At 44.3% G+C, this 13,405-nt stretch overlaps 1 protein-coding gene across 7 annotated transcripts in view; it reads left to right on the top strand.

The window, feature by feature from the left end:
* The window catches only part of CSGALNACT1 (chondroitin sulfate N-acetylgalactosaminyltransferase 1), a 365,212-nt gene that overhangs the window by 301,786 nt on the left and 50,021 nt on the right, over positions 1 to 13,405 (top strand). For all 7 annotated transcript variants that reach the window (XM_017867278.1, XM_017867277.1, XM_017867275.1 and 4 more), the window contains one exon: positions 10,754 to 10,970. In XM_017867278.1, the coding sequence (XP_017722767.1) occupies positions 10,754 to 10,970 (217 nt within the window). The remainder of the gene's footprint in view (positions 1 to 10,753; positions 10,971 to 13,405) is intronic.

Below are 13,405 nucleotides of genomic sequence, written 5' to 3'. Positions count from 1 at the left end.
CTTCTTCCCTCCCTCTCTTTCTTCTTCTGTGCAGCAGATATTCATTAGGGTTGCAGACACCAAGTTCTGGTTTCACAGAGGGTACCTTTCCGTGGCAGGAACAGTAACGCGTAGGTAAGCAATAAACACATTCAGGTAATGTGCGATGAAAAATCCAGAACAGGGTAACAGAGAGTGTCTGTGGGATGGTGGGGGCCTTCAGAGACTGAGACTAGGTAAAGCTTCATTGAGGGGGTGGCGTCAGGGCAGAGACCTATATGGTAGGAAGGATCTAGCCACGCCAGACCTGGGGAAGTGTCCCAGGCAGAGGAGAAAGAAAGGGCAGAGGTTCTGAGGTGGGAATAAACTTGACATTTTCTAGGAAATTAAGAAAAAACACTCAACTCACTGCTGCCCCTTCATCCCTTATCATTTTTCAAATCTATCCTAGGGTGTCTTACACCCCTGAAACTGTTATTGATAAGACTACCTGTGGATGGTCTCCTCCTTGCCCCATCCAGTGGGCTATCTGTTTTTGTTTTTTTTTTTTTTTTTTTTTTTTTGAGGCAGGGTATTGCTCTGTCACCCAGGCTGCAGTGCAGTGGTGCACACATAGCTTACTGCAGCCTCAATCTCCTGGGCTCAAGGGATCCTCGTGTCTGTGCCACCCAAGTAGCTGGACTACAGGTGCACAGTACCATGCCCTGCTAATTTTTACACTTTTTTCTAGACACAAGTTCTTGCTGTGTTTCCCAGACTGGTCCCTGATGCTGCTGTCTTCTGTCCCTCTGAGTACTTCTGTCATTGAGACTTTTTAGTGACCCTTGCAGGTCCATGCACTGTGCACCTGAAGGTTTGGCATATCCTGGGCCTGCATCCTGAGCTTGTTCTTCTTCATCTACAGACTCTTCCTGGCTGACCTGACCCACATCCACAGCTTCAACTTACATAGTGGGGATGTCTAAATCTGTATGTCTACAAAAGGCTTACCTGCCAAGCTTCAATCCTACTCATATACCTCTTCAAATCGGCACATCCACAGCTTAGCTCATAATCCCTGTCTCACCTGTAACTCGAGTCAGCCTCCTTTTCTCCCTCTCCCTCACCTGCCATGACATTTTCTAGTGACATTCTCAAGCTCTTTTCCACCTCCACTGCCACCATCTTAGTTCAGGCTCTTGTCATTTCCTGCTAAACCATCGTGATTCTTTCCTCGTTGTTCTCTGATCTCGTTCACTGTCATCATCCACCCGTGCCCCACACTGCTCTAAGGTGAAAGTCCTAAAAGATCTCATCTCTCCCATGCTAAAACACTGACCCGGCTCCCCTTTGCTCTAGGACTGGTTGCACATGTGAAGGAGACTTAGGGAATACACATAATGTGACCCCTCATCCCGCTCCACTTCAGCCTTTCCAGCATTCTCCCACCTTCCATTCTTGTCTGCCTGTTGCACTCCAGCCTTGCCGAATTGCCTCAAGGTGGCCAAACATAACAAGCTGGTTTTTGTTATCTTTGCTTCCATGATTATCTTTCCTTAGAAGGCCCTCTCTGATGTTGTTGTCTTGGCCAACACTTGCTCATTCTTCGGTTCTGGTAAAAACATCTGCTATCAAACTGTCTAGACCCTCCAGCAGGTGGAGACGCCCTCCTTTTATTCCCTTACCCCATGGGCAGACTCTGTTAAGCACTTATCCTGATGCCTGTTTTGTTTACCTGTCTCTCTCTAGAATGTGAATCCTGAAAGCACAGTGATTTTATCATGTTCATCTTTTTTATTTTTATTTTATGAGACAGAGTTTCACTCTGTTGCTGAGGCTTGAGTGCAGCAGCACGATGGCAGCTCACTGCAGCCTCCAACTCCTGGGTTTAAGTGATCCTCCTGACTCAGCCTCCCAAGTATCTGGGACTACAGGGGCATACCACCACACCTGGCCAATTTTTAGTATTTTTTGTGGAGACGAGATTTCACCATGTTGCCCAGGCTGGTCTCGAACTCCTGGGCTCAAGTGATCCGCCTGCCTCGGCCTCCCAAAGTTCTAGTTGCAGGCAAGAGCCACCCTGCCTGGACCATGTTTATAACTCTAATATAGAATACAATCCATCCTTAATATTAGCCATAAGAAAAAATTAATAAAAATAAAACTAACCATGTCATTTGCATTTGAATTCCGTGAGGCTGGCAGGCCACCTGCCGAGGAGCCCAACCCACTTCAGTGCTGAAATCCTAACCTGCCTTCATTTTCTACTCATTATCGAATACCTGGTGGCCTTCCTGAGGTGAGAAATACATTGCAGTTCTCTGCAAGGGAAGAAGGGCTCTGAAAAGAAAGTCAACTGCTAGTACCAGCCACGCGAGGTGGCCCATGCCTGTAATCTCAGCACTTTGGGAGGGCGAGGCAGGTGGGTCACGAGGTCAGGAGGTCGAGATCACCCTGGCGAACACGGTGAAACCATATCTCTACTAAAAAAAATACAAAAAATTAGCTGGGCATGGTGTTGGGCGCCTGTAGTCCCAGCTACTCAGGAGGCTGAGGCAGGAGAATGGCGTGAACCTGAGAGTCGGAGCTTGCAGTGAGCCGAGACTGCGCCACTGCACTCCAGCCTGAGTCAGGAGTGGTGCCTCGCTCCAGGAGTGGAGTGAGACTGTCTCAAAAAAAAAAAAAACAAAAAAAAGTCAACTGCTAGTACCAATGATGAAATAAGAAGGCACTCTAAGTGAGTAGTTCTTAGACATTTCTGATGGATTAGGAACCAGATAGTGGATTTGTCTGCCTGCATCTATGACATGAACAAATACGCAAAAAGGCAGTTTAGAGGAACAAGAAAAGGTGATGTACGCATTTTTTCAGCAAGTCCACCAGTCACTGCATCTATTTCTTATCAAGTGAAAGAAACTTTCAGTGGCAGTTGAAATAGAAATAAAACCAGTGAGGACAAGTCCAGAGCCACTGAACATAGGTGAACTGTGATGCAGGGGAAAGTAGGGACGTTTCTGTTGCCCCACAGATGAAGACAGCTTCCGAGTAGATAATTTTTATTGCATTTCATGGGGTGAGTGATTTGCTTTCTAGCGTCTGAGCATATGAGGATTTATAGCAGTCTTAGGACATCTCTTCCACAAATGTCACAAGTTTACTACTTTACCTGTAAAAACAGAGCTGGCAGGTGATGGCACTGTAATAGTGCCTTATTTATCTCATGTGGTCGGGGAATGCAATATGCTATCTGAGCAGAATTTTCTAGGAAAGTGAGACAACAAAATAGTAAAAAAAAAAATAAAAAAAAAATTACTGTTTCAGAGTAACATCTTAAGCATTTACCTGTTCCTTTTTTGAATAGAGTAAGCAGAATATGTGTTACGGTACAAAAGTGTAAACACATCTGTGCTATTACAGGGATGTCTTCAAAGGCGATTTACATGGGTGAAGTGTTTTTTCTTTATATTAAATCATCATCGCTTCTCAACCTTTTGGCAAAGATGAAGTACATTAAATGATTTCAGATATTGATAATTAAAAGAAAGTAGTATTTTGCCTTCTCCCTTCTCTCAGGATGTTGCTTGACACTATTTACCATTCTCAGCACTTCTACCTGTTACAGATTTTGTTTTCCCAAATATTCTTTGTTTTCTTGTTGAATATATATATATTTTTCCATTAAAAATCCCTCCTTTCAAAATTTACCCTTTTCAATGTGTTGGAGATTGGAACTTCAGATAGCTGTTACTTACCGACTGTCAGAATTCTATGGTAAGGTTAAAGGAAGTCTGTAAGGGTAGGTGTGAGGGTTGTCTCTGGGTACAGTGAGTTTTGCTACAGACTTTACCTTGTTTATTCTGACTTCTTGGATGCTCTTTTCATGATCTGGATTCTTTTCTATGTGCTGAGTTATTTTTTTTTTGCATATGAAAAGTGACTCCAGGGAGTAAATCGTTCAGTGGGGGTTTATTCCAGGCCTTCATTAACCAGTTAGGCTAACACAAGCAAATCACATCTTCTCTGAGTCTCATTTTGCTCATCTGGGAAATGGTAAGCCTGGACAGGCGGATGCCCAAGATGTTTTCATGTGGTCAGGTGCCAAAACAATAGTTTAGGAAGAGAGTTTAAAGCTCTAAGACAGAAGTGCCTGAAGAAGAGAGATGGCTTTGCATTGAGAATGTCCTGGGAATCTACCCAGAGCAGAAGGATCAGATTTAAAAGGAGAAGGTGGACGCATAAACTTGTGCACGGGCTGTGTCTGTGAGAAACTGGTAGACTTTTTCAGAGGACAGCAGTTATGGTGGTCAGTACATTTAACATTCATCATTTAAACCATTTTTTAGTGGACAGTTCAGTGGCATTAAGTACATTCACATTGTTGCCATCCATTACCACCGTCCATCTTCAGAGTACTTTCATCTTCTCAGACAGAAACCCTGTACCCATTAGACCCTAAATCCCCAGTCCCTGCTTCCTCAGCCCCTGGCAACCTCTATTCTGTGCTGTCACTGAACTTTACTACTCTAAGCACCTCCTATCAGTGGGATCTTACAGTATCTGTCCTTTTGTGCCTGGCTCATTTCACTTAGCATAATGTCTGCAACATTCGTCCATGTTGCAGCATGTATGCGAATGTACATCCTTTTTAAGGCAGCTGGTACTCCATTGTATGGATGGACCACATTTTATTTATCCATTTATCTGTTGATGGGGGTGTGAGTTGTTTTTATCTTTTGGCTTTTGTGAATAATGGTGCTCTGATCGTGAGTGCCTAAGTATCTTTTAGGACCCCTGTTTTTAATTCTTTGGGATATAGACCTAGATATATATGGAATTGCTGAATCATATGGTATTTCTATATTTAACTTTTTGAGGGAGTGCCAAACTGTGTTCCACAGTGGCCACACCATGTTGCTTCCCACCAGTAGTACACAGGATTCAAGTTTCTCCAACTGGAGAAAGTTGTCGGCGGTCCCTAACCTTTTTGGGACCAGGGACCAGTTTCGTGCAAGACAGTTCCACAACAAGGGGAAGGTAGTGGTTTTGGGATGAAATTGTTCCACCTCAGATCATCAGGCATTATTTCAATTCTCATAAGGAGCACACACCCTACATCCTTTGCATGTGCAGTTCAACGTAGGGTGGTGAGAATGTAATTCTGACAGAAGGCAGAGCTCGGGCAGTCATGCCTACTTACCTGCTGCTCCCCTTCTGTGAAGCACAGTTCCGAACAGGCCATGGACTGGTACCGTTCCAGGGCTTGGGGACCCCTGGAATCAGTAGTTTCATGTGCTCACTATAAACCAGCTTTATTGGTGCCCAGATTTTACAAAAGGCGGGAACAAGACATACAACTGGTACAGTAGGTGGGGGCCTGAGTATGGAGCGTCTTGAAGGCCGGGCTGTGGTGTTGGTACTTTATTCTGTGGTATGGGATGCTGGCGAGAACTTTGAGCTCGGGAGATTGGGGTTTGAGTGGTGCTGTGGACACATAAGGGCCAAAGGATATACATGTGGGACCAGCTAGGCCCCAGAGGCCAGGATATGGGTTGGCGGATGCTTGTTGTTATTCCAGCTGGGAGACCAAGGCTCCATGTAGGAAGGTAGGGAAGGCAGGGATGAATGTGGAGACTGAGAATGAATGTGGGTGAAGGGGACTCTTGAGAATGAATGTAATGTTTTGCAGGCAGGAAGTTTGAAGAGAAATTCTGCATAGGCTCAGTAGTGTGACATCTGTCACAACCTGTGTACATGCATGTCAGTGGGGGTGGGGAATGTGAGAGTCAGTAGTGATGCCTTTCTTGTCCCTTGTGAAGGTCCTCAGTTGAAGACAGGGTACAGAGAGGTGTCTGCACTGGTTAGCTCCTGGCCTGCTGAAGGAATAGACATTTGCATGAATAGACTACAGATCTCTGTCTTACATACCTGGAGACATCCCCACCTAGTTGGGGGTCTTAGATCCTGGCCCACTGAGTAGGAAAAGACCAGCATCAGGATGCTTGCACAAGGATTAATTACACCAAACTCAAAGAAAGCTTAGCATTTATGGAAGGGAGGAAGGACATGGAGGTGCCAGGTAGGGTGTTTAAACAAAGACCGAAGCTAGCTCCAGAGTCCTGATTTTGATCTTTAATTTGCATAGTGCCTGAAAGATGCTGTTCTACACAAGATGACAAGGAAGGTGTTTGTGGGGCTACTTTGCTTTGTGCTTGCCATTTGCATGTGTCAGCTTACTGACTGAAAAACCATTCCTGCCTTGGAATACTTAGCCTTCTCCCCCCAACCCCCGCGCCGAGTTCTCTCCGTTCCTTTGTGTTTCCACCAATAAAGAGTTCCAGGAGGCAAAAGGAATTTTTCAGGTGTTGTCCTTCATGTTTAAAGAAGACCAACTGAATGCTGCTCCCTCTGTGCAGGGATGGGAATGTGTGCCTGTGGGCATGGTGGGTGGATGGCTGGGTATGGTTTTTGGTGGACTTAGGTTGCAAGAGAGTTTTAAATAATGTATTTAAAATAGATGGAATTGTACCGTTCACAATAGCGAAGCCATAGAATCAACCTAGATGCCCATCAGCTGTGGACTGGATAAAGAAAATGTGATACGTATATACTATGGAATACTACACAGTCATAAAAAAAGAATGAAATCATGTCCTCTGGAGTAATAGGAATGCAGCTGGAGGCCATTATCCTAAGTGAATGCAGAAACTGGAAACCAAATAACACATGTTCTCACTTATAAGTGGGAGGTAAACATTGAGTACACATGGGCACTATGAAGGGAACAGTAGACACTGGGGCCTACTTCAGGGTGGAGAGTGGGAGGAGGGCGAGCATTGGAAAACCACCTATCGGGTACTATGCTGTTTACCTGGGTGACAAAATTATCTGTACACTAGACCCCTGCAACTTGCACAGTTTACTTGGGTAACCTACACATGTTCCTTCTGAACCTAAAAGAAAAGTTGAAAAAAAAGAAAATAGATGAAATTAAGGGATCCCAAATCAGATTGATAAGATATAATTAAAATAATTACCAGAGTATAGAGAACCTAGCTAAAAAATGGATGTAATGACTGCTGCAAGGCATGGTATGTGGAAGACAGAAAGCAGCATAAATTACGGTGTGTGGGGTGAGCCTGGGTGCTGTGACCTTCCTGATGGGCAGTGTGCCATACCTGGAACCAGTGACCATGGCTGGGGATCTCTGTCACCCGCGGCTGATGATGCAGGCACCACCAAGGCAGCTGGCATTCTCTATTCGTAGGAGTTGTTATAAATAAGAATTACTGCATTCTCTAGGTTCTTCATAAATAGATGTCCATCTCTTGAGACAGGTTTAGGTATATTGCTATCTGTATTTTCAACTCTGGATTTAGGTTTTTAAAAGTTAATGATTCTTAGCCTGCCTCTGAGAAAATGACTTTACTAGGGGAAAAAAAATCATTCCTCAGCCTGCATACATTTTTATTTGTATGTTACACCGTCAGCTGCATTTTCTGTGTTTATGACTGTGTGGAGAAGTTACACTGCTGACACAAATAACAGAAACTCGACCAGACGCAGCCACCCACACCGGGAGGCCTGTTTCAGCTGTGCACATATGGCCTCTGTGGCGAATATGGCTCCTGTGCAGATAGGCCCTCTGTGGTGAATGTGGATGCTGTGCAGCTACGCCGCCTGTGACAAATGTGGCTGCTGTGCAGATACGTCGTCTTGGTGAATGTGGCTGCTGTGCGGATACGCCCTCCATGCTGCATGTGGGTGCTGTGCGGATACGCCCTCCGTGGTGAATGTGGCTGCTGTGCGGATACGCCCTCCGTGGTGAATGTGGCTGCTGTGCGGATACGCCCTCCATGGTGAATGTGACTGCTGTGTGGATACGCCCTCCGTAGTGAATGTGGGTGCTGTGCAGATAGATACGCCCTCCATGGTGAATGTGGCTGCTTTGTGGATACGCCCTCCATGGTGAATGTGGCTGCTGTGTGGATACGCCCTCCATGGTGAATGTGGCTGCTGTGTGGATAAGCCCTCCATGGTGAAAGTGGCTGCTTTCAGACTCAGCCCCACCTCATTTGGGCCCTGGGAGCTGGTTCACCTTGTGATCCCAGACAACATCAGAGATGGGAAAAGAGCCTGTTGCCTCAGGGAGTACTACATCCCTGAAAGAATGAACAGACTTTGAAGGAAAACACTTAACGTTTTCAAATAAGTCCTTTGAGCTTCCTAAGAAATGAACCTTCTTTTCTTCCATGGCTTTCCCCTCTGGGTCTTTGAAATCTTTTCCATCATGAGCTCAGCAAAACTCTCAGCTTCCCAGACTTTGAGGGCAGTCAAGCAGAATACCGTTTTACTCAACGCATTGGTGAAGGCTTCCAAAGGGAACTTAGTCCTTGTAATTCCTCTGTGTTTGGGCCTTTAAATAGCTGTGTTCACTGCTGGGGAACTGTGCATTTGGGTTTTCAGGTGGGGCTGTGAGGACAGCAGGGAGACGCAAGACTACCTTGAAAACTCACAGGACCACACTCCTCTCTGTGGCACCTCAAAGAAATCCAGTCTTTGAACACAATCAAAGAGGCTGTAAAACCAGTGCTGTAGGATGAAAAGCTCCTAGAAGGCAAAGAACAGAGAAGAGAACTTGGCAACATTTGCGAGGAAGACATGTAGTTCCCACAAAAGAGAAGAGGTAGAGTGAGGAAGAAAAAAGGAGTGGTTTGTGAGAGACCTTGAGAAGCTGTAACCGACTCTAAGCAGGAGAGAAATCTATTTATGTACCTTTCAAACTGTATTCCATTGCCGTGTCACTGGAAGTGAAACTCCACACAGTGTCGCTTGTCAGGTTTCTCCCTGGAGATTTATTTCTGTAGCCAGTGACTGGTAGGTGCATTCTCAGTTTACTGTGGCGATTAAGGAGACGTGAATAGAATCCAGGGTACCTACGTTCCCCTTCATCCTGGGGGATACAGACCAAGACCCCCATTGGATGCCCAGAAGCACAGAGAGTCCTGAACCCTAGCTATAGTATGTTTTTGCCCGTACGTACATACCTAGGATAATGTTTAATTTATAAATTACGCCCCCGGAAAGAGATTAACAACAATAACCAATAACAAAAGAGAATAATTATAACAATATATGGTAATAAAAAGTATGTAAACATGGTCTCTTTCTCTCTCTGTGTGTGTCCCTCCCTGATTCTCTCTTACTCTCAAAATATATTGTACTTCAGGTAACTGAAATGGCAGAAAGTGAAACTAGAAAAACGGGACTACTGTATAACTCAAAAGCTTCTCTGATTTGTTGAATTTTACCTTTGTTATGTGTGCATATGGGGGTGTGTGTGTCTGTGTGTGTTTCCTGACTGTAGAGAAAATACTCTTAATACCAGAGATATTAGAAGGAAATGGATCTTGAGGCATCAGGGAAATCATCTGATCCTTAGATTGGGAAGTTCTGTCACTTAGACCCTAGGGAGGCTTGTTCTGAGAGGGGAGCTGAGATGCTGGTTCATATCTTCCACCTGACAAGCGACACTCTGTAGAGTTTCAGCAACAGTGACATGGGATGGGAAACAGTTTGAAAGGTTCACAGACTTCTCTCCTGATTCTCTACCTTCTCAGAGAAAGGGGAGTCGTGAGGATAGCTAACATTTATCGAGGGTTTGTTGCATGCCATGTACTGTTCTAACCTCTTTCACATTTGAAAACATGAACTCCTCACAGTAACCTGTGGGGAAAATGAGGTACAGGACCGTGAAGTAATTTTTCAAAGCAAACCTCTGGGGCCAGGATTTGAACCGAGGCAGTTTGGCTTCATAGTAGGTAGCTCTGATTCCCTGAGCCATGCTGCTGAGGGATAGGAAGGAAGATGTGAAACTAAATATGATGTATTCATACCACTGTATTGAATATTTTATGTGTTGTCTATTTTAATGCTTCTAGAAGCTTCCAGAGGGCCCCACAACCCATGTGACCAGCCCTGAGCTACTGCCAGGTGTACCAAAGAGTTCACTATGGTCAGTTCGTCTGAAATGGACATAATTTCTTTCCTTTTTTTTTTTGAGACGGAGTCTCGCTCTATTGCCCATGCTGGAGTGAAATGCTATAATCTTGGCTCACTCCAACCTCTGCCTCCTGAGTTCAAGCAATTCTTCTGCCTCAGACTTCTGAGTAGCCAGCATTACAGGCATGCAACATGACACTCTACTAACTTTTATATTTTTAGTAGAGATGAGGTTTCACCGTATTTACCAGGCTGTTCTCAGACTCCTGACCTCAGGTGATAGGCCTACCTCAGCCTTTCAAAGTACTGGGATTACAGGCACTAGCCACTGTGCCCAGGCTGAAAAGGCTTAATTTCTAAGAGATAATGTTAATGCTCATTTTAAAAATTAAATATAATTATTTTAATATTCTTGAAATCGTATTGTAGAAAATTTGGATACTAGAAGAAAAGAAAAAACAAATAATCCCGCTCTGTATCGTAGTCAGTCTTATTTTGGCGTATTTCCTAAAAATTCTTTTACAGATGCCTCCGTATCCTACGAATAGTTTGTATCCAGCATTTCAAGCTTTTCCCCGTGTTTTTATGCAGTCTTCATAACTGTGATTTTTAAATTCATGGTATTTTGACTTCTTTTGGTATTTTTTAATTGGGAGCATTTTGAATTGTCAAATAATTGTTGGAGAGATTTCATCTTAAACACTTTTTAAAGGCATTCTGCGCTAGATCTCGGTTAAAAAACACTCAGCAGCCAAGGTTAATTTTAGAACGGTCTTTCCTTGTTTTCTCTTAACAGGGATCTACCGAACAGAAAGGGACAAAGGGACGTTGTACGAGCTCACCTTCAAAGGGGACCACAAACACGAATTCAAACGGCTCGTCTTGTTTCGACCATTCGGCCCCATCATGAAAGTAAAAAAAGAAAAGCTCAACATGGCCAACACGCTTATCAATGTTATCGTGCCTCTAGCAAAAAGGGTGGACAAGTTCCGGCAGTTCATGCAGAATTTCAGGTTGGTTTGTTTGCACGTGTTTATCTCCCTCCTCATGGTGTGTGTTAGAGCACTGGTATCACTTCCCGTCATCTTCATTTCCCCTGCCGAGTACAAGGCCTCCTTTCTCTTGTTCAGCTCTATTTTCCCCACATAAAGTTTATCATTTGTATTTGCCTTTCCGTAGAGCAATTCGAAAACTGCCCTACGAGCATATTTACCTTCAGAAGGGAAAAGCAGGAAGGGCTGGGTTTTCACCAGGATCTACAAAAATGACCGAATGCCTGTTATGTTCATTCTGACTTGCGGATGGGCTCGGGTTTGGGAATAGCAGGAATGAAGACTCACAGGCAAGTGAGCAACCGTGAGGCTTGAGGACCAGAGAGGAGGTGGCAGTGGCAGAGCCCACGTTAACAGTGGGCGAGCGCTGGAAGGTGTTCTTGATTGGCTTTAGGCTACCTTCACCTGCTGTCCTGTTCTAATGGTGGCTGCAATGCATTGGATCCAAATCAATCTTTTATTCTCACCTGCATCATCTTAGACTTAAATGTAGAATTATACCAAGAAGATTTCAAGCCCACATTTTTGTAGCTACTCAATGAAAGTAAGTGGGGTTTCATTTTTCAGGCACGCTGATGAAGGTTTTACATGTGTGCCTTTAAGCCCTTCATTGTGCGGTGCTGGATCTTAGAAGCTGTGATGGCTCAGATGCACATATTGGCTGAGGATAACCAGCTAAGTTATTTCGCCAGCTTGTTTTAAACATAGAAAATCCTACTGTCTAATTATAAATCTTGAAAGATCAAGCTGATTTTTTATTTCTTTTTTGAGACAGAGTCTTACTCTCACCCAGGCTGGAGTGCAGTGGCACGAACTCTGCTCACTTCAACCTCCATTTCCCAGGTTCAGGCCATTCTCCTGCCTCAGCTTCCCAAGTAGCTGGGATTACAGGTGCCCATTACCATGCCCAGCTAATTTTTGCATTTTTAGTAGAGACGGAGTTTCGCCATTTTGGCCAGGCTGGTCTTGAACTCCTGATCTCAAGTGATCCACCCACCTCGGCCTCTCAAAATGCTGGGATTACAGGCACGAGCCACCGTACCCAGCCTTGATTTTTAATCTTCGTAAATTTACATTATTAAAAGGCACAATGTTCAGTATAAGGGTGTGGTTGATACCTTTCAAAATTCTGGTTCATGAGCATACTCTATTTTAATTTAAAGGGTAACCCACTTACAGCTAAGTTTTTGAAGATCAGAATCAAATAGTCTTGGAAGAGACCTTTGAGGTCATCTGTTCTAATCTTCCCTTAATTCAGACTGTCTCTGACATGGGGTTCTCTAGGCAATGTGTGTGTGCACCAGGAAGCTGCCTACATTGCTAGTCAAGCTGCTGCTTTGTTGACCATCTCTGGATGTAAAGTTCTTTGTTGTTTGTATCTGAAGTCAGCTTCCATGTCTCTCCTGCCTGATGGGTCTAGTTGTAGCCTCTGGAGGATTGACCAAGTCTATTTCTTCTTAAACACCATTAGCTTTCAAGTATTTTTGAAGGTGGTCATCACAGCTCCCCTGGTCTTTTCTTTCCAAGGTATAGCAGTTCTCAATTCCCTTAGCTTTTTCATTTTCCTTAGTTTGTGACCTTTTTTTATTAGCTGGAACCTGCCTTTAGCCGTGATGTAATCCAAAGTAGGATGGGCTCTTTGACTGAGCTTTTCCCAGTTTGTGGAATACTCCTTTGTGCATGATCACAGAATTGTTTGCAGTGTTCCTCTGGCTCCAGTCCTGAAGTGAGTGTTTTTATAGTTTTGGCTTCTTTCGACCTTCTTTTAGTGTTTTTGCTCTCTTTCTCTGTAGGCCTTCCCTTTGGAATGGCGCAGTGCCACTGGTTGATTAAACATTACATCTCTAGAGTGACTGAACCTGCAACGTTCTGAATGCGGTTGTGGAACCTGAATGTGGTTTGCATTAGGCATTAAGTGAAATCATTACTGTCAGCAGCTAGAATGCCCATTTCTAGGACTAGGTTGTAGCAAGTCCCTTTGGCGAAGAAGCTGCCTATGTCTTACTGAGTTCAGGGTCCTGAGCTTTGATTGTCTGAGTCCTTGGACATGTTAGGCTTGCCGAGGTGGTGCTTACACTAGGGAAGTAACTGCTCGGTGAAAGGACAAGTCCTCCCTGTAGGACTCCTGGGGCCTGAAATAGCGGGATTCTCTTGGGCATATATAAACAGCTGTTTCCTTAGTGTCATGAGAATTTTAAGCAATTAACAATAGGAAAAGAAACAGGAGGGGAAGTGTGGTTGAGAAGAGTCAAATGAGTAGCTTACAAGCCTCCAAAATGGAGTGGGTGAAATGAAACGTGATTCCAGTGTATGTTTTAAAAGAACACAAAAATCCTGGGGCAGTTTGCCTTGAGTCAAGTCGTCTCAGCTCACCCCATGGACTTTTACTATTTGGA

The sequence above is a fragment of the Rhinopithecus bieti genome, unplaced genomic scaffold (assembly GCF_001698545.2).
Source record: "Rhinopithecus bieti isolate Rb0 unplaced genomic scaffold, ASM169854v2 scaffold_2888, whole genome shotgun sequence".
NCBI lineage: Eukaryota > Metazoa > Chordata > Mammalia > Primates > Cercopithecidae > Rhinopithecus > Rhinopithecus bieti.
This window is presented reverse-complemented; position numbering and strand designations above follow the sequence as displayed.